Source organism: Protopterus annectens, chromosome 7.part1 (genome assembly GCF_019279795.1).
Source record: "Protopterus annectens isolate FY-2018-M chromosome 7.part1, PAN1.0, whole genome shotgun sequence".
Taxonomy (NCBI): domain Eukaryota; kingdom Metazoa; phylum Chordata; order Ceratodontiformes; family Protopteridae; genus Protopterus; species Protopterus annectens.
Window position 1 is genome coordinate 287,788,968 of NC_056740.1, and position 22,178 is coordinate 287,811,145.

At 39.1% G+C, this 22,178-nt stretch overlaps 1 protein-coding gene across 1 annotated transcript in view; it reads right to left on the reverse strand.

Annotated features, from left to right (window-relative positions):
- LOC122807735 overlaps window positions 1-21,757 on the reverse strand; it is a 249,767-nt gene extending 228,010 nt beyond the window's left edge. The window contains exons 1-2 of the mRNA XM_044078717.1: window positions 21,276-21,757; window positions 20,250-20,542 (exon numbers count right to left, since the gene is read on the reverse strand). Coding sequence (XP_043934652.1) covers window positions 20,250-20,542; window positions 21,276-21,313 — 331 coding nt within the window. The 5' untranslated portion in view covers window positions 21,314-21,757. The remainder of the gene's footprint in view (window positions 1-20,249; window positions 20,543-21,275) is intronic.
- Between the last annotated feature and the right edge of the window lie 421 nt (window positions 21,758-22,178).

The window sequence follows — 22,178 nt, forward strand, 5'->3', positions numbered from 1 at the left end:
CTCCTGGCCAGGTTCTCATGCCAGCAATCAAATGTTTCTTTTCTGCTATCTTCTCCTTGTCTTACTTCTACCAAATGAAAATACCACAATGGTGTATTTTAGTTATGTATCTAATGGTTTCATATTACTGTCTATAGAAAGGCTTAGGAAATGTAATGTTTTCTGTTTACATTCTCTTTTTGTAAATTGTGATTGTAGGCAACTGTTAAACGTTTTGTATATTCTTTGTAAATCTTTGTAAAATTTTTGTAATCTCTTTTGTACTATTATGGAGCTTTTCTCCCCGGGTCTCCGCTGAAAACAGGCTACTTGCCCAGCTGGACACTACCCAGTTAAATGTAAAATAAAATAAATTAATAAAATGAGATGAGCGATTTGGTAGTATTGATTTTCTAAGTATTTAGAATATATGGTCCACAATGTTGTTCTATGTTGCTAAATATTAGCAGCAAAAGGAAGATGGAAGTAGAACAGATTATTTTAGGTTTTTTTGTTCCTTGGGGATGTCATGGGATTAGATGTCAGATATCCTATGGATGAAAAGAAGTAAGGTATTACTGAAATGTGTAGGCAGTGAGAGAGGGTGGGGGTGTTGTAAGTACTGCTTGTTTTTCAGACTGTTGTGGATTGATATAAAGTTGGAAAAGTACTACTCTGTGTATGACAACTAATTGTTGGGAAGTGTGATGATTACCTTTTGTAGGTATTCATGAGATCAGAGTAAAAGTGGCTGAGAGATAGTTTGGTGTATGATAGGATTCCACTAATTTCTTATATGATTAGGTGTTGCAGATCAGAGGTTTTTTTCCTTAAATTATACTGCTCACTGTCTGAAAAATCTAAGATGGACAATTAAATGTATTCACAATTTCTGCTACTCATGTTAAAGGTGCAAATGATTTTACAAAAATGAAGACTATAGTGTGCTGCTTGAGTTTTTTTTAGTTTCATTGTTGACTCCGTTTTCTACTACAACTACACCCACAAAATGATGTCATGGCAGGTAATGGGCAGATATTTAGACACATCTTTAAAACATTTTGAGAAAGCAAAAACAACTTGTATTTTTACAATATAAGTGTCTTACTTAACATTGTGGTTTCACTACTATATAATCTCGTATGTTAACGTTCAATGTAAGATGCTCCACCTGTAAGATCTAGTTAACGACTTGTTTTTCCAGAAAGCAAGAAAGTCCTGCTGATGAATTTAGTATGGAAATACAGAAGCCTATACATCAATTTAGATAGCAAAGTTTTGTATCATGAGGTTTTGTTTCTGATGATATAACAGTGCTTTCCAGCTCTAAGAAAAATTTCAAGGGGTATCCTTATTAACAAAATAAAATGCAAAACACCATACTTTTTGCATTAAAACTAGATAATTTGGCATTGAAAAGAGTATATAGATTACACCCAATATCAAGAGTTTGCGGCTTACACTTCAGATAGTGACCAATACACTTTAAACGTATGGATGGATTTCTGAACTGGAGTGCTAGGAGAAGCATGCAGATATTGTGCAGTCGATCTTGTGCTTGAGCGAATACAAGTAAGTAAGTCTGGATGTGAACTAAGGGGAGGACTGCAAAATAACTGTCAGTGAAATAGCTATGATTTGCAGAGTGTCCTGCTAGCATAAAGAGACTTTTTCAAAGGAGGTATGCCTATCATTATGGTTAATAGGTTTGTATACAGTAAGCAAGTATTTGTATAATGACTTACTGATATGTAACTTTTTGAAATGTTGAATTACTTTAGAAGATGATTGCAGTGACATGGTAATCTGCATGTCCATTTAGCTTAGATGTAAGTGAAGCACAAGGCTGTTGGTAGGTATGAAGGATGAAATCTTTGTGTAAGAATACACTGTTAGTTTGTGCCCAACAAGTTTACATCTGTTTAAGTGGAAGGGTTGCGTGCAAAGTGTTGCAATGTGGTTAGGAGGATTTAAATATACTGAGGAGCAGGTAATTGTGGAACAGTGATAGGAAAGAGTGAAGTGGGTCATACCTTCTGCCACAGCAGGAGTCAGAAAGTCTGTGCATGCACGTTGCAACTGAACCCAAGCATCTTGGCAGTGGTTGGTGAAGCACAAAACAAAATCTGTTAACCTAAACTGTACTGTATGCACGTGAAAATAAACATGGCATAACAATACATCACAGAACACGGACTTCTGGGAGAAGAAAATGATGCAAATAAAGCAGCATTGTAGTTCTATGGGGGGGGGGGGGGGTCTCTGCATAAGCAGGCAGAATGTGACTTCTGCCAAAAGTGAAAATAATTAAAGTGCAGAAAAACGAACAGGAATAATAAAAAGGATTAATATGACAGGAGACATTTACAGTAGCATGGACTAAAAAGACCAAACTTGGAAGACAATATGGCAGACAAAGGGGAATAACAGTCTTGGCAGGAATGCCATGCAGTAGCCCAATAAGCCTGAAGACAGCATATACACAAATGAGTGGTTTATCAGGTCAACACTGATAAGGGGAAAGCATGTACCCCAAACATTCTGTTATCTCAGTGGAAAAGTGGCACTGGGTAGAAACACTACTTCACTATCTCTTATTCTATGCACACAGAAGTTTAGGAATGCAGAAGAGAGGTGTGTATAAATAAGAAAAAAGGGGAAGAAGATTTAAATACAATAAGGGAATTTACAAATACTGCTTTAATATTCATACACTAGGTCTTGTATTCATTATTTATAGAACACTGTAAACTGCCATATATGGCAGCATTAGAAAATGTTGCCTATTTATTTGCATCTGCAAACCTGGGGAAAACCTGATCCACATGGACATTTTTTCCCAACTCGGCCCAGGGGAAATATATAGTTAACTAACTTGCTCAGATCACATTATAAATCAGAAACAATATACACTGCACTTAGGTGAAGTACTGCTACAACATAGTATATATAACACAGGCACTGCCACAATATATGGCAATCATAATTCCACATTACTAACAACAGTAAGAAGGCACCATCAACAACCAAAACACTAAGAAAAATCAACAGCTGCCATACTACTACATAAAACAGTAGGAATACATGGCAACTAACAATACTGCAGAACTAACTAGACAAAGTGTATGAAGGGCACAAAGATTTTGTTGTGATACAAACTTTTGCATAGAAGGCGTTCTCAGAACAGATTATGAGCAGTATCCCACCTCTGCTCTGCTGTCTAGCCTGTAAGCAACAACACAGGAATGCAGGAGAGTACAATCTTAATATAAATGTAAAAAATATAACAAGAATATACTAATATACTTGTGTTTATGTACGACATACGATAATGGGGTGTTGTAAAAAGACTCAAGTCGCAAGTTTTTAAAACTCACTGCCTTGAAGCCAGGGACTCAAGTGTCTTGTAGTATGTACAGGCTGATGCTCACACCTGAACTCAAATATGGGTTTGGGCAAGCAGCTACCACAGCTTACCCAAACACATTATTCAAGTCTCAGCAAGGTAAATGCAGCAGCTGTGGTGAGGGGTAGGAGTATGGATTAGAACCCTGGTGGGGAGAGAGTTTTAAGGTTCATACTAGGCTATCTGCCCTAGGGCATTTATAAGCCTAGCCAGAATGTGTTTGGCTTTCGCCACCCATTTTAAATTTATTTTGCTATGCCCTTTTTCGAGGTTAGTATACTGTGCCTCTGTCTAACAGTGACACAGAAGTGATACCAGGGGTAAACCTACGATCTTCCATCCACTCATCAAGATTCCTCTTGAAGAGAGTCAATGAGGGACTCTGCCTAAGCTGGACTGGGATTTTATTCCGGAGTGATGGGAGCCTCTGGGTTATGAATCTGTCCCTCCAGCATGTCCTATTTATTTCAGTGCTGAAGTTCAAGTCTCGAGCCAGAGCTCGATGGGATTTGGATTTTCTGAGGTGCAGCATGTCCATTAATTCCGGGTTGGACATGGCTTTATACGTCAGGCACAGATCGCCTCTGAACAGGCGGTATGCCACTGAGTAGAGCTGGAGTTTCTTTAACCGGGCAGCATATGGCATCTGTTTGAGCCCTTTGATCCTCTGGTTAGGGATTGGGATGGGGATTTTATGTTTAGCAAGTGAGGAGGCAATTTTAGGTTTAGGGAGCCATATGGTTAGGGAATTGGAAGTGGGTTTTAGGATTAGAGTTTGGGTTCTAGTAGGGCTTTGGCAGCTAAGCAGATACAGAAGATTGAGTTAGTGGAATTTGAGCACTCACCTATTTGAGCAAGTTTATTGTGAGCAAAGGTTCATAGATATATACAAGGCTAATGACAACCAGGGTCTTTATAAGCCTAGCCATACAACATAATCCAAATGCATCCCCTGGTAACATGTGCATCTTAATGGGGGGGGGGGGGTATGTTAGGACGATGCTAAACGTTATGTGGGAAGTATGTTAATTATGGAATGTTTACTGTTGACCTAGGTCTATAAGAGATATGGGGGCCAGCTAAAGGATGAATTTATGATTTCCCATCCACTGGTCAAGGTTATGTTCGAATAGGGTCAGAGATGGACTCTGCTTCACATGGATGAGGAGCTTATTCATGTGGATCCTTTGAGTAGTGTTTCTGTCTCCCCAGCATGTTATGTATATGTTGCAAGCAAAGTTCAAATTCCTGGAACTAGTGTCCCTGGTGCGTTTCATTTTTGAATGTGCAAAGGCTCCATCAGGTCTGGATCCAAGGATGCTTTATATGCTAAGCACAGATCGCCTCTCAACAACCTGTAGGAGACTGAGTACACAGCCAGCCCTCTAAGGAGATCTGTATAAGACACTGTGTTAATACCTTGGACTCTCTTGGTGATGCACCTCTGTGGGTGTTCTAACTAATGCATATGCCTAGTCAGGTACATTCCAAAGTGGGTATTGTACTCAATGATGAGTCTGATGAGGATGATTAGAATGGTATTATAACTTCCCTGGACCTGGATATCACACCCTTACTTATACGTTGTGCGACATAGAATGATCTTTTTAATACCTTGGCAATACATTCTTCAAAGGCCAGATTACTGTCTACAAATCTTCCCAGATTTTGAACTACTGGGTCATTTCTTAGGAGTATCTTATACATGGAGGAATTTGCCTGTGTAGATGTTTTCTCAAAAGGCACTATAATGCTCTTGCTTTACAATGAGTTGTAATTTGTGGCTTTGGCACCTGTCATTTGTCTGTGTTAGACCCTCTTGTAGGATGACTCCCAGTGACTGGCGTGTCTTTGGAATAGGCTGCCAATTCATGTGAAGCACAGCACCTCTAGGACACTGTTCAAAAGGAACCTGGATGAGTGGAAGGGACACCATAAATTCTTACTGGGGATAGTGCCCACAACACTCCTGGACATGGACAGTCATTACTAAATACAATCCTGGGTGTTGACTAGATTATCTATGGTATTACATTGGGATGAAATGGCTAGGCTTGAAATGACCCCCCAGATCAATAGCTTAGTAACCTTCTATGATCCTATATTGGTGTCATGGGGGGATTTTATGACAGATCCCAATTTGCAAATGTCTGTGAACTTGGTGAGCCAGAGGCCCTAAACATTAGCCTTAACCTCCAAGAATTAAATGCCAAACAGGAGTGGGCCCAGCACAGAGCCCTGCAGTACTCCACTTGTGACCTGCCACTTGGTGGAGGTGGTCTCAACAATCCTGGCTTCTGTGAGCCAGCTGGCAATCTAGTAAGTTTTACAGGGATTTACACCTAGTTCAGTAAGTCTGTCCACAATACCTGAGTGGGGTATTGTGCTGAATGCCATAACCAGATCTAGGTAGGCAGTGTATACTATTGTCCCTTCATCCATTGCCTTAGTTTTATTCTCAAAGAAATCTACAGGGTTAAGTAGGCATGACCATCCTTTGACAAAATGGATCCAGTGTCTATAGGTTGCCAATGTCTTTGTTGATCATTTTCATGATAATTCATTCCATGGCATTGTATATTAGACTAGTCAGACTAATGGGTCTGTAGTTTCCGGGGTCAGTTGATGGTCAACCCTTGCAAAGGAGGATTACCTTTGCCATCTTCCATTCACTTGATACGTAGCCTATTTTGAGCGTGAAGTTGAAAAGTGACACAAGTGGTCCTGAAAGGTCATGCTAAAGGCTATTAAGATAGCAACCTGGGATACTGTCAGGCCTCACTGAGGCAGTGTTTTCAGCGTTAATGAACACCGCTATAACCTGCTCCCTGTTGATAGTTGGGAGGGGGCGTATGTTGGTAGCCATTTTACAAGGTGTGGCAGGAGTAAAATTTGAGCTGAATTTGTCAGCCAGCAGATTTGCTACGTCACTGTGCAAGGTTGCACCATTTACTACCAGTTCAGCATGCTATTGCATGTTATCTTTGAGGTTTCAGATGTGGCTGTGGAAAGCCTTGTGGTTACCTTTAAACTGAGAAGCTATCTTGACCTTATAATTGGCCTTGTTGAATTTAATTACTCATCTTAATTTCCTGCTTAGTTTTATTAGTGAGCTGTGTTCATTATGAGAGTTGCTCTTTCTGACTTTGGCCATGACTTTGTTACTTTTGTTTTACACCCTGTTGTGATTAGAATTCCACCAGTGTGGTTTGTTTTGGGGATTTGTTTTGGGATTATTTACGGTAGGTATAGCAGCCACTATACAGTCATTTACATGTCTGTATATTTATTTATTTTACACTCATTTCCGGGGAAAACCCAACTGGACACGCTGTCCTTTTTCAGTGAAGGAAAAGCTCCACTTTAATATATAGAGACAGTAAACAGATAGGTACTACTGCTACTCCAACAATCTATACATGTCATGAAATAATGAATTGATTGTGTATAAAGATATAGGACAGAAATTTCAACATTTTTACAGCATCTCTATATTTACAATAGATTGTATTTACAGTAATATAGCCAGATTATAAGGTTGAAAAACAGTGTACAAAGCATAGAGCTCATAAAATGTACAGTAGTTATACATTACAATTCCTAGGAAAGCCAGCTATTTAAAGTTGATTTTTCCTATCCTGGGTTAGTAGAGCATAACCATGTATTAGTTAAATGTGTTTCAAGGACATATTTGAATTTTGTAGTGCTGGTGGTAGTTTTTATGTTTACGGGAAGAGAATTCCAGAGTTTCACTGTGTAGCTGGAGTAGAGGGATTATCCAGCTGTGTTAGTTTTAGATATCTTTAATAAAGATTTGTTAGTGGAACACAAGACACGATTAGTAGAGTAGGGCTTGAGGAGATTAAGAAGGGTTGAAATTTTGTCTGGCTGATACAGTAGTTGATGGCCCATGGTCAGTTGGTTATAGGCTAGGAGACTAGGCAGTTCTAACCAAGTGAGTTGTTTTAGCTCTAGGCAATGATGTGATCTATAAGTAGAATCTGTGGCAAACTTTGCAATTTTATTGTAGCAGCTGTCAAGTTTGCTTAACTCTGATTTCTTTAGGTTTGTAAGTATGGGAGATGCATAGAGGAGGGTAGAGATAAGGAGAGTTCTGGCAATGATTGCTTTTGTGTTGTTTGTTAGAAATTAGTGTTTCTGTGAATAATTCTGCACAGGCTGTTGAGAACTCTGGGTTAGACAGAGCACTCAATTTTGACAACCTGTCACTTACTAAGATACAGTTTGAAACTATTCTAAAGCAAACTGCAAAAGGTTTTGCTGGGTTTTCCAAGCTGGTATTTGTTTTGAATGAGATAGTTTTGTGATTCAACCTCTCAACAGTTTAGAAATTACATGGGGGATGCAGTGCTCTCCCATATTGCTAAGAACAGTCCAGTATATCTGAACTTGTGGTTGAAGTGCATACTAACTAATCAAGGACATTTGTGTTAATAAAATCCAGGAAACATTGCGCCTGAAATTCCATGGTAGTGTACGTTTCGCAGTCTATAGAGGGGGTCTCCCATGAATAAAGTGTTACCAGTCTATAGAGGGATAGTTAAAGTCTCCCTTGAATAGAATGTTTGGTTGGATGGAGAGTGCCTCCAGTAGGTTTATGTAAGAGGTGTGGGATTTTTGTGACGTAGATGGTCACCTATAGCTTGCAAAGATATGTAAGGGGCACTATATCTAAGGTGATTTGCATGTGGATGAACTCCTAGGTATTATCCTGTTTAACCAACCATTAGGTATACTTGTTGCTAATGTAGATTGGGACACCTCCAGCTTTAGTCCCTGTCTGTGTGGTTGATGGTCTAAATGTTTGGAAAGCACTGTAGCCTTGCACTGCTGGACTACTTTCTGTGGCTTTAAACTAAGTCTTGTTAACAACACAGGTGTCTACATTCTCCACAGTGAGGAAAGTTTGTAGGGTGTGGAGCTTTCCTGTTAAGGCTCCTAGCTTTGAGCAGTAACACCTTTAGATTACTGTGGGTTTTACTTGGTACATCAGCAGGTTTATCACTGGCATTTTCTAAAAAAGGCTATATAAGGGGGTGGATAAAATTTTAGCCAACATCAGGAAGCCCAGGGGGACAGATGCAGACCATTTTTGAAAAAGCAATGTGGTCTGTTGATCAAGTCCTCCAGGTGGACAGATACTGAATCCCCTTGGACTGACACTAGAAAGAAAGCCAATTGTTAAAGTCAATAGTTTTTTGTTCATACTGTGGCATCATCCCTGACGAAGGTAGAATTCTGCTCAATGCATAGTACATACCAGTCTGAGATACATATTCAGTAAGGTCTACAATGTCTCTCTTCATATAGTCCAGAGAGGTACATCCCAGGTCATTTATGCACACATGGACTATGACAGAATTATACCAATACCTGTGGTGCAATGACTTGAGTGCATGTGCAATGTGGCAGATCCTGGCTCCAGATAAGCAGCTGACCATAATCTTCTTTTTGTCCAGTCTGGTAAATGGGGCATCTATGTGTCATACAATGGAGTCCCCTATGACAAAAGAATCCTGGGTAAATTGTTTGCTTGCTTTATGGGCTTTGTTTTTGGAGGTCCATTGGGTGTAGGCGTATGTGCAGTGTTTGGTGCTGCTTTAGGTGTATGCTTTACTGATTGCTGAGGATAGGGATTGTTGCTTGAAGGCTCAGGAGGTCTTTTGAGGTTTGGGGATAATGCTTTTTAGTACCTCAGCATAAGATTGTTTGTGTGTGTAGACACCATCTCTGGTGGATGTACTGTATGAGTTCCTGACAACCTTTCTTGTATACAAGATTTTTGTCTCCAAGAAAGCTATGTATGTACATCTCTCACATACCGTGTTAGTTTATTTACTGATTAAAAGGTCATCAGTGAACACGCAACAATTACTACACTGTCTCTGGATACCTATACAGAGACATTTGGAAATTGCATATCCATTTTGTCTAAACCTGTATTAGGGTGGGCTACTAGGTTTTGAGGACTGGGTTTTACAGAGCTCTTCTTGAAAGGTCTCTAGGATTAAGGACTGCAGATGACTAGTGCTAGGGTATGGTATTGGATACTGTTAAGATAAGTTATTAGTACTATATGACAACTCAAACTAGCTGCTCTGAGCTTGACTTTGCGCAATGCATCACTAAACTGCAGGTAACACTCCCAGTGGTAGCTTAATCCTCTTTGTTTCCTAACTCAGACAGACCAGGCCACCACCTACTGGCACTAGATGGAACAGCCTATTCCTCAATGTAAAAAACATGAAAAAGATTGCTTGAGTGTATGCTAACAGAAAACAACTTTAACAAACCATCTAGACAAGGACATTTCAAGTCAATGAGACCAAAAGCAAGCCAGTTTGAGCAAATGCAGTAATTTTAGCCTTAAATACAGAAAATGCACAAATAAAACAAGAAATCAGTAGTCAATTACTAAAATAGCTTCTGGAAGTACGATTTTTAAATACAGGTACTTAGCTTGTGCTTGGATGGCAACTGATGCAAGGAAATCATGTCAGAGGTTCAAACGAGGACACAAAGAGTTGCTGAACTCTGTGGGAATCAGCCAAGACCCACTCAAACATGCCAAATTTATGCAGGCACTTAAAATGAAGGAAACTGTGTAGAATCCCTTTAGCAGGGCCAAAACTATTGGAAAACAGCAAATAAGTGCCAATAAAAATACAAAACAGCAACTAACACTGCCAGAAAAAGCTTCTCAGAAGTGCAGTTCTCACCAATCAGCAAAATAAAATGTAGTTAAATGAAGTGAAAAACAGTAAAATGAAACTTATCTGCTAGGGATAGCCCAGGATTTATTCATAGCCTTCTCAGAGTGTGGCAAGGATGCTAAGCTGATGGGAGCTTTCTGAAAATGATGACTTGTAATACAAGAGGTCACTCAAACCCTTGCAGAATACCCTTCAATAACACATGCATAATATTTAGTGATAAACAGAAAAACTCACAGTCCTGATTTCCTGGGTTGTAACTGCTGCCCCCCTCAACTTGTCACACAGCTCTTAAAATGACAGACATTACACCTGTACCCTTAACTTGGAAATGGACATACGAGTAAAATCCTGTGCAACACGACAGTGTACATAGCTACAAAGAGTGACTATCAGCTAAAGTGGTAGTGAGTTCGTTCACACAAACGTATACAGTATAGATGGAGTCACCCACCACTGCTAACCAATGCAAAGGGAAATGGTAGCAAACAGACTGTGGTCTGAATCCTACCACTGCCAACCAATGTGAAATGCAGACAGAAGACAGCAATGATTCTGCCATTTGCACCACTAAATGTAATCTTTTTTTTAAATCTAAAAATCTTAAATCCAATGGCCATCAGGTGATATGGCCTCTTAAATCACACCACTGATACCAAATAGATTAAAGTATCAAAACAGCACACAAATCACTAAACAATTTTTAAGTGCAGGCTGGTATTAAGAGCATGCAGGAAATATGCACTGTTGCAGTGGGTATTGGCCTACACCATCCATACATATCATGAAGATGCTCCACACTGAACATCTTATTGCGCAGTCTATTTGGCATACAATTCACCACCCTCTCTGAGGTTCAGTGCCTTCCACTGTTCATTTGCCCACACTATCAGTACTTTAAATGAAAACTCTTACATACATTCACAGTGACAGTCAGAGACATACACACACACTTTAATTTTCAAAGAAGGCAGGTAATATTCTCCAACATTACAGCCTTTTGGTTCATGGCAGTAAGCGTAATCACAGCAGATTATAAGGCAGGTGACCTCTCAGTTACTGTTTCACTCATGCAAGATAAATAATTGTAAACAAGTGAATAAAACTACTTAGAAAAGAATGAGTTAAGCAGTGCAGTTAACATTTAAATATGCATAAAATATGGAATATCCAATGCCATGGATCACCTTATCCACACCCCCACCATGGGCAGCAATATCCTAGACCTGGTTATTACCAACATGGGCAACCGGTGCTCCACACCAGAGGTCAATTCCTCGTTGGTCAGATCTGACCACAAGCTAATCACACAACAAGATTCAAGGTTTACTTGCATAAAACAATAAAAACACTTTAAGCACAATGATAAAAGACGCTTTTCGTTTGCCATTGTGCTTAAAGTGTTTTTATTGTTTTATACAAGTAAACCTTGAATCAACTTCGACTTCGCAAGCTGTTTTTGTTGTGTTTTTTCATCAGTTTTTGTTTTTGTCTGCATTTAAGATTTTACAAGCTAATCACCCTACACATCCACATCCCTCCCCTACCCCCCATTAGGGAAACCACAGTAAAAAATTTCTCCAAAGCCAACTTCACGCTTCTTAAGACAGAAGTGGTAAACTTCATGCCACCCACGCTGACGGACAGTAGAGGTATGACTGCTGAATCCTACACAAATGCACTTTATAAGCACTTACACGAGTGCATGGATCGTGCAATCCCTAACAGAACCCAGATGCGATCCTCCAAAAAAAGGAAGCCAATCTGGTGGTTCCCTGCCATAAACAAACTCTACAACAGAAGAAAGAAACTGTTGCAAAAAAGAGTAAAATCCCATGATTGGAGAAACTCCCTGGTCAGCCTCAGTAAGAAGCTGAGATCCCTCATAAAATCCTCCAAAGCTAGTTATGAAAACAAAATCGCCACTGACTCTAAAGACAACCACAAAGCATTCTATAGCTATGTCAAGAATCTCAATGGCAACACTCAGATCTGCTCTGAGTTACAGCACAATGGCACTAAATATATAGAACCAACTGATATTGCCAACATCCTGCCAGATAGGTTCAGTGCTAACTTTACCCCCTGTCATCCCCTAAAGGGCCCATCTCTATACCAGAAGAATGCAAAGTTCCTGTAATCACGGCTGCACAGGTAAAAAACACACTATCCAAAGCCAAGAACACAGCATCCATGGGACCTGACGACATCCCAGGCTGTGTTCTACATGAACTACAGAACGAACTGGCACCCCACCTAAGTAGCATGTTCAATCATTGCCTCACCTCAGGCTATGTGCCCACTGAATGGTGACAGTTATCCCACTCCACAAAGGGGGGGGCCACCACAGACCCCGGAAACTACCGCCCCATTAGCCTAACGAGCCTGGTCTGCAAGGCTATGGAACATATCATCATGGAACTTATAAACAATTACATTGGTAATCTCCAAACTCAGGACCCCACCCAGTTCGGGTTTGTAAAAGGCAGATCATGTCTCCTAAACCTGATAGACTTCTTTGAAGCAGTCACCAAAGCCGTAGATGAGGGTAAGGTGGTTCACACAGCCTATCTAGATCTCGCCAAGGCTTTCAACACCATCCCCCACTCTGGAATTATAGATAAACTCACTAAACTAGGTATAAATCCCTATGTCACAAGATGGGTTGCCAACTGGCTCACTGATAGAACCCACACTGTGAAAGTAGCAGACTCCAAATCCAACTTCAGACCAGTGACAAGTGGAGTACCACAGGGTTCAGTCCTGGGTCCTCTCCTGTTTGGTATCTACTTCTCTGAAGTACAGGCCAACACAGAAGGTCTTTGGCTAACTAAGTTCACAAATGACTGCAAACTAGGAGCCATAATCAAAACTCCAAAAGATGTGGACATCCTACAAAAGGGCCTCGCTGAGATAGATGTCTGGTGTCAAAGACATGGCCTCAAGCTCAATGCCAAAAAGTGCATTGTCATCCCTTTTGGTAAAAACTCAGTACCCATGAACTACCACATAGGTGGTAGTCTACTTAACACTGAAAGTGTGATAAGTGACCTTGGGACACAGGTGGACAGTAGTCTCTCCTTTGATAATCACATTGCCACAGTAGTCAGGAAATCCTTCTATGCCACCTCATCACAAAAGGTTTCTCATCCAAGAAAAAAGAGGTCATTGTTCCCCTCTACTCGTCACTCATTAGACCCATTATAGAGTACAATGCCCCTTTTAGTACGTACCTCACAAGACATCTACAACAACTGGAAAGGCCACAGAAATACCACACAAAGAGGATTACCGGCCTCAAACAGATGTCCTATGCAGACTGTCTCAAAAAAACTGCAGCTTTACTCCGTTGCATATCGCCTACTCAGAGGCGATCTCTGCCTAACACACAAAGCTATGTCAAACCCAGAGCTTCTAGACATGCTCCACTTAAAGAAATCCCAATCCCTACGAGCTACATGGTCTAGGGACCTAAACCTTGTCACCACAATAAACAGAACATGCTGGAGGGATAGATTCCTGTCCCAGAGACTTCCCATACTCTGGAACAAACTACCTATCTATATCAAACAAAGCTCCTCATTAGCGCTCTTCAAGAAAAATCTTGATGATTGGATGGGAGATAGGAAATTCACCCCGGGGATCACTTCTGTGGCTCTGCTCAACAGTGGCACAGGAACATAATTTTCTTGGGTGGCGAAAGCCAGGTTACCTTTGGCTAGGCTTATATAGTCCCTAGGGCCAATAGCCTAGTACCTACCTATGAACCTATGAATTACATGTGGGAACAGAAAATAATTATTCTGAAGAAATAGAATACACTACAGAATTATAGGGGATTACAAGGTTATCGACCAGGTCATTTTAAGTCTAGCCGTTTCATTCCAATGTAATACCATAGAAATGCTAGTCAATACCTAAGATTGCATTTAATGATGACTGCCCATGTCCAGGAGGGTCGAGGGCTCTATCTGTGGTAAGAATTTACAGTGCCCCATCCACTCATCCAGGTTCCTCTTGAACAGTGTTATAGAGGTGCTCTGTTTCACATGAATAGGTAGCCTATTCCAAAGATGCGCCTGTCACTGGGAGATAAATCTGTCCCTCCAGGATGTAATATTTAAGTTGCAGGCCATATTTAGGTCCCTGGAACAGGTAGTCCTAGTCTCATTTGATTTACAGACATGCAGCAAGTTCATTAGGTTTGGTTTTGATTCCTCTGTAGGCTCAGACTAAGTCTCCCCTAAAAAGTCTGTATATGACAGAGTACATTGACAAGGACTTTAGTCGGTCTGTGTAAGGCAAGTGCTGGAGCCCCTTGATCTTCTTTGTTGGAAACCTCTGAGGTCTTGCCAATTGCTGACCACATAAGCTGCCCACACAAGTTTCCAAATGTTGACCAACTATGTCAACTCTTAGGGCATATTATCAATGTGGTATTTCCCCAGGGTAGATGACTTCCATAAGATACAATAATGCATTTTTTTGGCATTTAGTTTCAGTCCATGATTTTGACACTATTCATTTGGGATAAACCTTCCTCCAGAATGGTTAAGTCATTTATAGGATTCAATGACAAAGTAGATGGCAAACACAAGTCCCAACACAGAACTCTGGGGGTCTCCACTGGTGACTGGTTTCTTTGTGGAGGTGACCTCTCCTATTTTGATTTCTTGCATCGTATCTGTGATCCAGTTGGCAATCCAGTGGGTAACATACGGTTTTATTCCCACGTTATTAGCTTTTCTACTATAGCTGAGTGAGGGAACTGAAGTAAAACGTTTTGGCCAGGTCGAGGTATGTGGTGGTGACCTTTTCAAAAAAAAAAAAAGGTTCATCGAATTGAGTAAACATGACCTGCCCTTGACGAATCCAAATTGAGACAGGCTGTGTTTGGGGGCTCCCTATGTCATTATTGATTAATTCCATTGTAAGTCACGAGGCTAATCAGACGTACTGGACTTTAACTGCTTGAGTTTGTGGAAGGTCCTCCCTTATACAGGGGAATGACTGTGGCTGTTCTCCATTCACATGGTACAAAACCTGTATAGAGGCTGAGATTGAACAGTGTTGTTGGGGGGTTGCTAAATTGTGCTTCATGCTATTTAGGATGCAGACAGGGATATTATCAGGACCCAACAATGCAGTATTTTTAGCTTTTGATAGTGGACTTTAGGAAGTCTCAGAAGATACATCAACCTCTGGAAATTAAGAGGGTGGCAGTGGAAAGAGTGCACATCTCAGATTACCTATCCTGGTCAACTCATATTAGCCACTCAGTGAAGAAGGCACAACAACATCTGCACTTCCTATGGAAACTGAGGAAGGCAAACCTGTCTCAGCCAACCCTCAAAGCCTTCTACAGGGGGACTGTCGAGAGCATCCTCTCAAATAACATCATAGTTTGGTATGGTAACTGCAAAGCATCTGAAAGCAAGGTTCTTCTGAGGGTATTAGAAAAAGTCATTGGTTCCTCGCTTCCATCCATGGATGAGCTGCATGAGGCTGTGTGTGTGTGGGAAGGGCTAGGGAGATAATAAATGATCCCACTCACCCTGTCCATGGCATGTACTTCAGCCTTTCCTCAGGTAGGCAGTATCACAGCTTACACTGCAAAACATCTAGACTGAATAGGAGCTTCTTCCCTCTCTATCCATAAGGCTGCTGAACTTGAATGCCAGGCATGACAGCAAATAATTAGATCAATATGGCACTTGCTATGAAGTATCAGCTATAGTAATCATTTTAACAAATTGCTTCAGTAACTGGTACAGTTAGCCTGATCTCTTATGTGATTACTTCCTGAATGTGCAATAGTCAGGAATGAGTCACCACTCCATACATGTGCAATATGAACATCAAAATATATCACATTACAACTGATGAAGTGCAATATTCTAAGCAATTACACTGTGAAGTCATAGTCTTGCAATACATACTAGTATAATACTGTCTAATGTCTTCCTGTCCAATTGTGGTAATTTATTGTGTTGTTATTGTTTTAATTATTACTGTATGTGCATTAGTCTTACTGTCATTCAAACTATGTGTTCATTGTTATGTCTTGCACTTGGACCAAAGCAACGTAATTTCAATCAGCTTGCACTGCTGTGTATATCTAACAATAAAGTTTACTTTAACTTGACTTTAGGACTTGGTTTTGTATGATAGCTGGAGGTAAGCCAGTTTCAGGTATACATATATAAAGACAGAGAGAGAAAGAGAGGAACAGATGGAGGGCAGAGAGTGGTGAAGTTAGAGCCGACTTTATCAGCCAGTAGGTTTATTACATCTTCAGCCTCTTTAATGATCATGTGATTATGCATGCGACATAAAGAATTCTTTTACAAGGATTTCTGCACTTGAGTTCTGTAAACTGACCTAAAAAAGTGTTTGTGAAAAAGTTTATAGTTTGTGTTTTATAAAGTACTGTTGTGACTGAACGATCCTGTTTTTTTTTTATCGTGTTTTTTTTTTCTATGTGACCTTACCACAAGGACAAACAGCTATTAAGCAGTTCCCACTATAAACCAGAGATAATGAGGTGTAATGTTACCAGCAAACATGACAAAAGAGAATCAATAAAGGAAATGCAAACATTTACAACACGTGCAATACATATGCAATAAAAAAGTTAAGGTCAAGAGAAATACAGTTCAGTAAATCATGGAAATAAGGCCTCTCTTGATCTCCAATAAAAAAAAGGCCTGCCTGTTTCTGCAGCCTCATAAAAAAACAAATAAGTCTGAATCCATGCAAGGTCTAAATTAATGTAAATGTTCTCATCCTTCATATACTACTTCATACTGCCCTTTGATACTGCCAACACAAAAACTAAAGGACATGCAAGATGTTGTTGTTTTTCTACACCTAGATATTTACTAGGTTTACATTTTAAGTGAACCAGTTTGTTGTCTAGGCAGTTTCAATGGACTCAATAATACTATGTTTTTTCAGAGAGAGAACAGAAAGGATAAGGAATTTAGAACTTTCTCAAACTCATACATGGAATATGATAACATTAACAGAACAGTGCTGATCCAGAGAGAATTGAACTGCAAGAGGATACGGTTATTGTCAGTGGGCCTTGATGCACAGTAGGCATTTGATGGAGGTAGCTGGATTTTGTTACTAGGACAAAGGTGACACATGCATTTCCTGATAGAATAATGGGGTCAATTGAAAGAATGTGTGAGGTTTTGGAGGGAGGCAGTTTCCTCTTTGATAGGTTGTGCTTGAGTGGAGGAACCAGGCAGAGATGTTTTCTTTCTCCTTTGTTATTGGTCTTATACATTTGAACCATTGGCAAAGAAAATAGGGGATTGACAGGTTCAGGGTACGCCCGACATGGAACTCAATACAGATTCGCTTTATTTGCAGATAACATTATTTTGTGTTTGATGGATCCAGAAAATGCTATTTCAGTGTTGTGGAACATTTTGACAATTTCATTTTTTTTCGAGATGAAGATGGAACAAAGGCTATAGCTGTAGACTATGTTCTCATGCATGGACTAGTTCGGCAGTGCCAATATTTTTAGAAAAATTATAAGCTGAAGTATTTGGGTGTTGGCTTGAAGAGGATTCCGTTATGGCAGCAAGGGATGTGTTTGGATAGACTAGACAAGAGTTGATATGTAGCTTGAGAAGCTGAAAACTCTTGATCGTGGATATCAATAGTGAGGTATGAGCAATGAAGATGTTACTTGCCCTTTTAAAGCTATATACAGATTAGAGAGACGAGGAGTTGTTGACAATAACAAATAAAAAATTGAAAGAACTTGCGAGCAGAGATGTTTTCTTTCTCCTTTGTTATTTGTCTTATACATTTGAACCATTGGCAAAGAAAATAGGGGATTGACAGATTCAGGGTACGCCCGACATGGAACTCAATACAGATTCGCTTTATTTGCAGATAACATTATTTTGTGTTTGATGGATCCAGAAAATGCTATTTCAGTGTTGTGGAACATTTTGACAATTTCATTTTTTTTCGAGATGAAGATGGAACAAAGGCTATAGCTGTAGACTATGTTCTCATGCATGGACTAGTTCGGCAGTGCCAATATTTTTAGAAAAATTATAAGCTGAAGTATTTGGGTGCTGGCTTGAAGAGGATTCTGTTATGGTAGCTAGGGATGTGTTTGGATAGACTAGACAAGAGTTGATATGTAGCTTGAGAAGCTGAAAACTCTTGATCGTGGATATCAATAGTGAGGTATGAGCAATGAAGATGTTACTTGCCCTTTTAAAGCTATATACAGATTAGAGAGACGAGGAGTTGTTGACAATAACAAATAAAGAATTGAAAGAACTTGAGCAAAAGAGGGCATAAGTTAGGTGGGATAAGTTGTTTCCCTCCACAGAGCAAGGTGATTTGGAATTAATGGATTCAAAGGCATACTTTAAAGCGATAACAGTTATGGCTCATATACATAACACGAGCAAAAGACTTCAAATCAGTGTGGAATGAAATGGTGGTGAAATGGGGGAGGCTTCTCAAAATAAGGAGATAACTGGATTTTGAATGCACGCCCTTAAGAAGAAAAGTAACGACCATACAAAATATTATATTTGCTTAGTTCTCAAAATGCTTTCTGCTACTATGTAAACACAGGAATGAAAAAAGGATATTTACTAACAGGTAGTATCACAGAAAATAGGCAAGAGGGAGCTGGAAATCAATGGCTACATTTAGAAAGGAACTAAATTACTGAGAGCAAATAAAAGGGGTAGGAAAAGCCAGAGTGGGATGAAGTCAAATAGAAGTTTGGATGCAAGTTGGAGGCTGCCCTCCCTAGCAGGGATTGATAAGAGTATAGGCAAACAGAAATAGATAGGAGACTGTTAAATGAAAGACCAACTCTGCCTAAGTGTATAGTTGAGTGGAGAACAGATATTATTGTTAAAAATGGGATAATTAGTAAGGCATACACAATAATGCATAATAATTATAAGAATCAATCAGAAAAGATTAAAAAGACTGAAATGAGAAAGGAAAGTCAATGTATCAAAGAATAATTGGAACTGAAATTATAAAGGAAAGTCAATGTATCAAAGAATAATTGGAACCAGATATTATTGTCTCCAAAATACACACACTAGAAAGTTTGGGATTTTTGCATGGAAGTGTTTGCATATGTGTTTTCATACCCCAAGACTTTACAGATTTTTTCCACAGGTTGATAGCAACTGCTGGAGATGTGACAAGAAAGAGAGGGGTCCCTAGGAACATATATTTTGGGAATGTAGCAAGTTGGTAGAATTCAAAAATTCTCTACAGGGTACTTTATCAGAAATTATGGATGAGCAAATTATTTTAACTAAGGAAATAATTATTTTGAGTTGAGATATAGCAAAATGAATTGCCTAGACACAGTAAGACCAGACTATGTTTAATGACAATGTCAAAAAAGCAATTACAAGAAAACTGAAATCAAAAACTAAACCAATCATAACAGAATTATTGAATGCTGTGAATGAGAGAAAAGAATTAGATGTGGGATCTTTAGAATAGAAAAAGAACAAACTACATAGAAATAAATGGAACCTGTGGAAACAACACATGCAGAATGATGTTTAGGAGCAAGAGTGAAATTTCAGGGAAGGTATTACTTGAGCAATCTATGTAATATTAAACTGAAAAATATTTAAGACAGCAACTATATATGTGTGTGTGTATATGTGTGTGTGTACAAAGCATGAAAAGAAAAAAAGTCATTGCAATAGTTTGTTTTCTCTTTTATGTGTTCCTAGATCAATCTCTAATATGTGAAGTTAATAATAATAATAATAATAATACAAAAAAATCATGTATTCCAAAAATAGAACTGGAATTCAAATCAATGCATCTTAACCAAATGTCAAAGACAAAATGTATTCATTTTAATTTTCAGTTTAACTGGTGCGTTGGCTTGTAAAACTGACTCTCTTCAGCCATGTCCCAGGCTGTGTAAGAGCAAATTATGCGGAATGTTTGAAAAAGGTCAATAACTGGGTGCCTGTAATACATTTACAAAATGTTAATTAATATTAAACTTTTATATCACTGTTTTCTCTAACATCATGTACTAAAAAGACACCATAGCTCATTCCTGGGGAAAACTTTTAATAAATGTGTTAGCACCTTACCTAATTGATTTATCTTGCCCCAGATTACAGAAGAGAAATAAGAGCTCAAAGCTGCTCTTGTGCCTTGTTCTGTAGCTGTGTCAGACACCAGTATGGTGTTGTTTACATCAACGTGTAACACTAATTTTCTTTTTTTAAAACCTGATACGGGAACATCCTGTTTCTGCCACTCAGCGTCAGTCTCTTGGTAATATTCAACATCTTTCTGTGGTAGAGTAGATCCAGCAGTAGGTAGGCTAGCTACACAATCTGTGGGATGTTCATTCTGCCCATTCATAAAATGGTCCATTATCCTGTTCAAAAAAACAATTACCCAACGACAGAAAAACTATACTGCAACTCCAAGTAAATATAAAGGACCTGATCTGTTGTTGACTTAATTACAAGATCATCAGTATATGAGTTCTTACTGAACTTTGAGGACAAACCTTTACTACCAACGTTAATGCTTAGACCCTACATGCTATGCCCATGTCCATTTAATATTGTACAGTACATGGTATACCACCTTGCTATATGTACTTAAGCAAACTTAGGCGAACAACCTTTATCACCAGCAATAATAATTCTTCTTATTTCGGCAGTAATGTTTACTAAAATAACCTACATTCTACACAAGTATCCAATTTACATCTTACTCTATAACAGTCATATTCCAGGTCTATTTGATACAGGCTCAAATGAGCGGTCTCAAATCGGTTCTGCAAGATTATGAATTAAATAAGAAGGGCAAATTACGTATCTTCTGCGCTTAAATGTCAGACACTACCTTTAACGATATCGGTTACAAAAGGTTTTGATTGTTGGGTGATACGAGTAAATAATAAATAAAACCAAATAAACCTTTCCGTGCACTAATAATAAACAAAACAGGTGTAAAATTATAAACTTGTAACTGCATAACTAGAATAAAAAGCTTATCTATAGCAAAGTTCAGAGTAAATCATGACCCAGGCTGGGCACCAGAAAGATTAGAGACACATGATCCTGCACGTTAGCTATAACTGAACCATTACAAATACGAACCAGTCAGCGTTAACTGTATTGTGCTTTATCGCGGTCATCTAAGCAGAATATCGGAATGTGTTGCCCCAAGGGTGTGGAATTAGAGCATTGAGCGGATCACTCTATACATCTGGATTAATGATAGTAGCCGTTTTAACACTAACTAATAAATGGACAGTAACGCTACAGCATTGAAGTGGCACTATGCTGTAACAAAACCAACAAGCCACACTACATCTGCAGGTACAGCTAAGCCTGCATAGATGACAATTGTTATAGCAACAAAACTACTACACCCTTTATATTTTAATCTCTTAAACTAGAATTTGCAAATGATTAGCTAAAATTTAAAAGTGTAAACATTCACGTTGACCGGCAAAATTCTTAACTTCCGCTTAATTACATCGCAGATGGCTCTGTTTACGCATAACCAATCAGCGTGGACGTCTTATCCCAGTCAACTAAATTCTCCGAGGTACAGTTTAAAGGGCAACTACAGTCAAGCACAGTTTTAGCGAGGAGTAAATTGCCGTACTTGCTGGCTTAATTTAGTCAATATTCAGCTTTTTCTGTGCGCAGCTTATTGGTTTAAAATGCAGTCTCCTGATTTCATCTGTAGCCTGTAGGAATTTGTCTCGCTGGTATTTACGTATTACCCGTGATATGTTTAGACTCAAATAGCTCTCGACCTTCTATATCCAAAGCGAGGAATGCTAGCCCTCATAATTTGGAACAAATGGGCAAAATGTGGAACACATACTAATTGAAGGTCATACAATTGTTAAAATATCTTGGTTTTACTTATAAAGAAGATCTTTTAATGACTTAATATGATTAATTTCTATTTACAATGGATTTTCACTTAAAAAATTCTCAACACGGAATGTGTGACTGAGTCTTTTAATGTGGAACTTTGAGGAACTT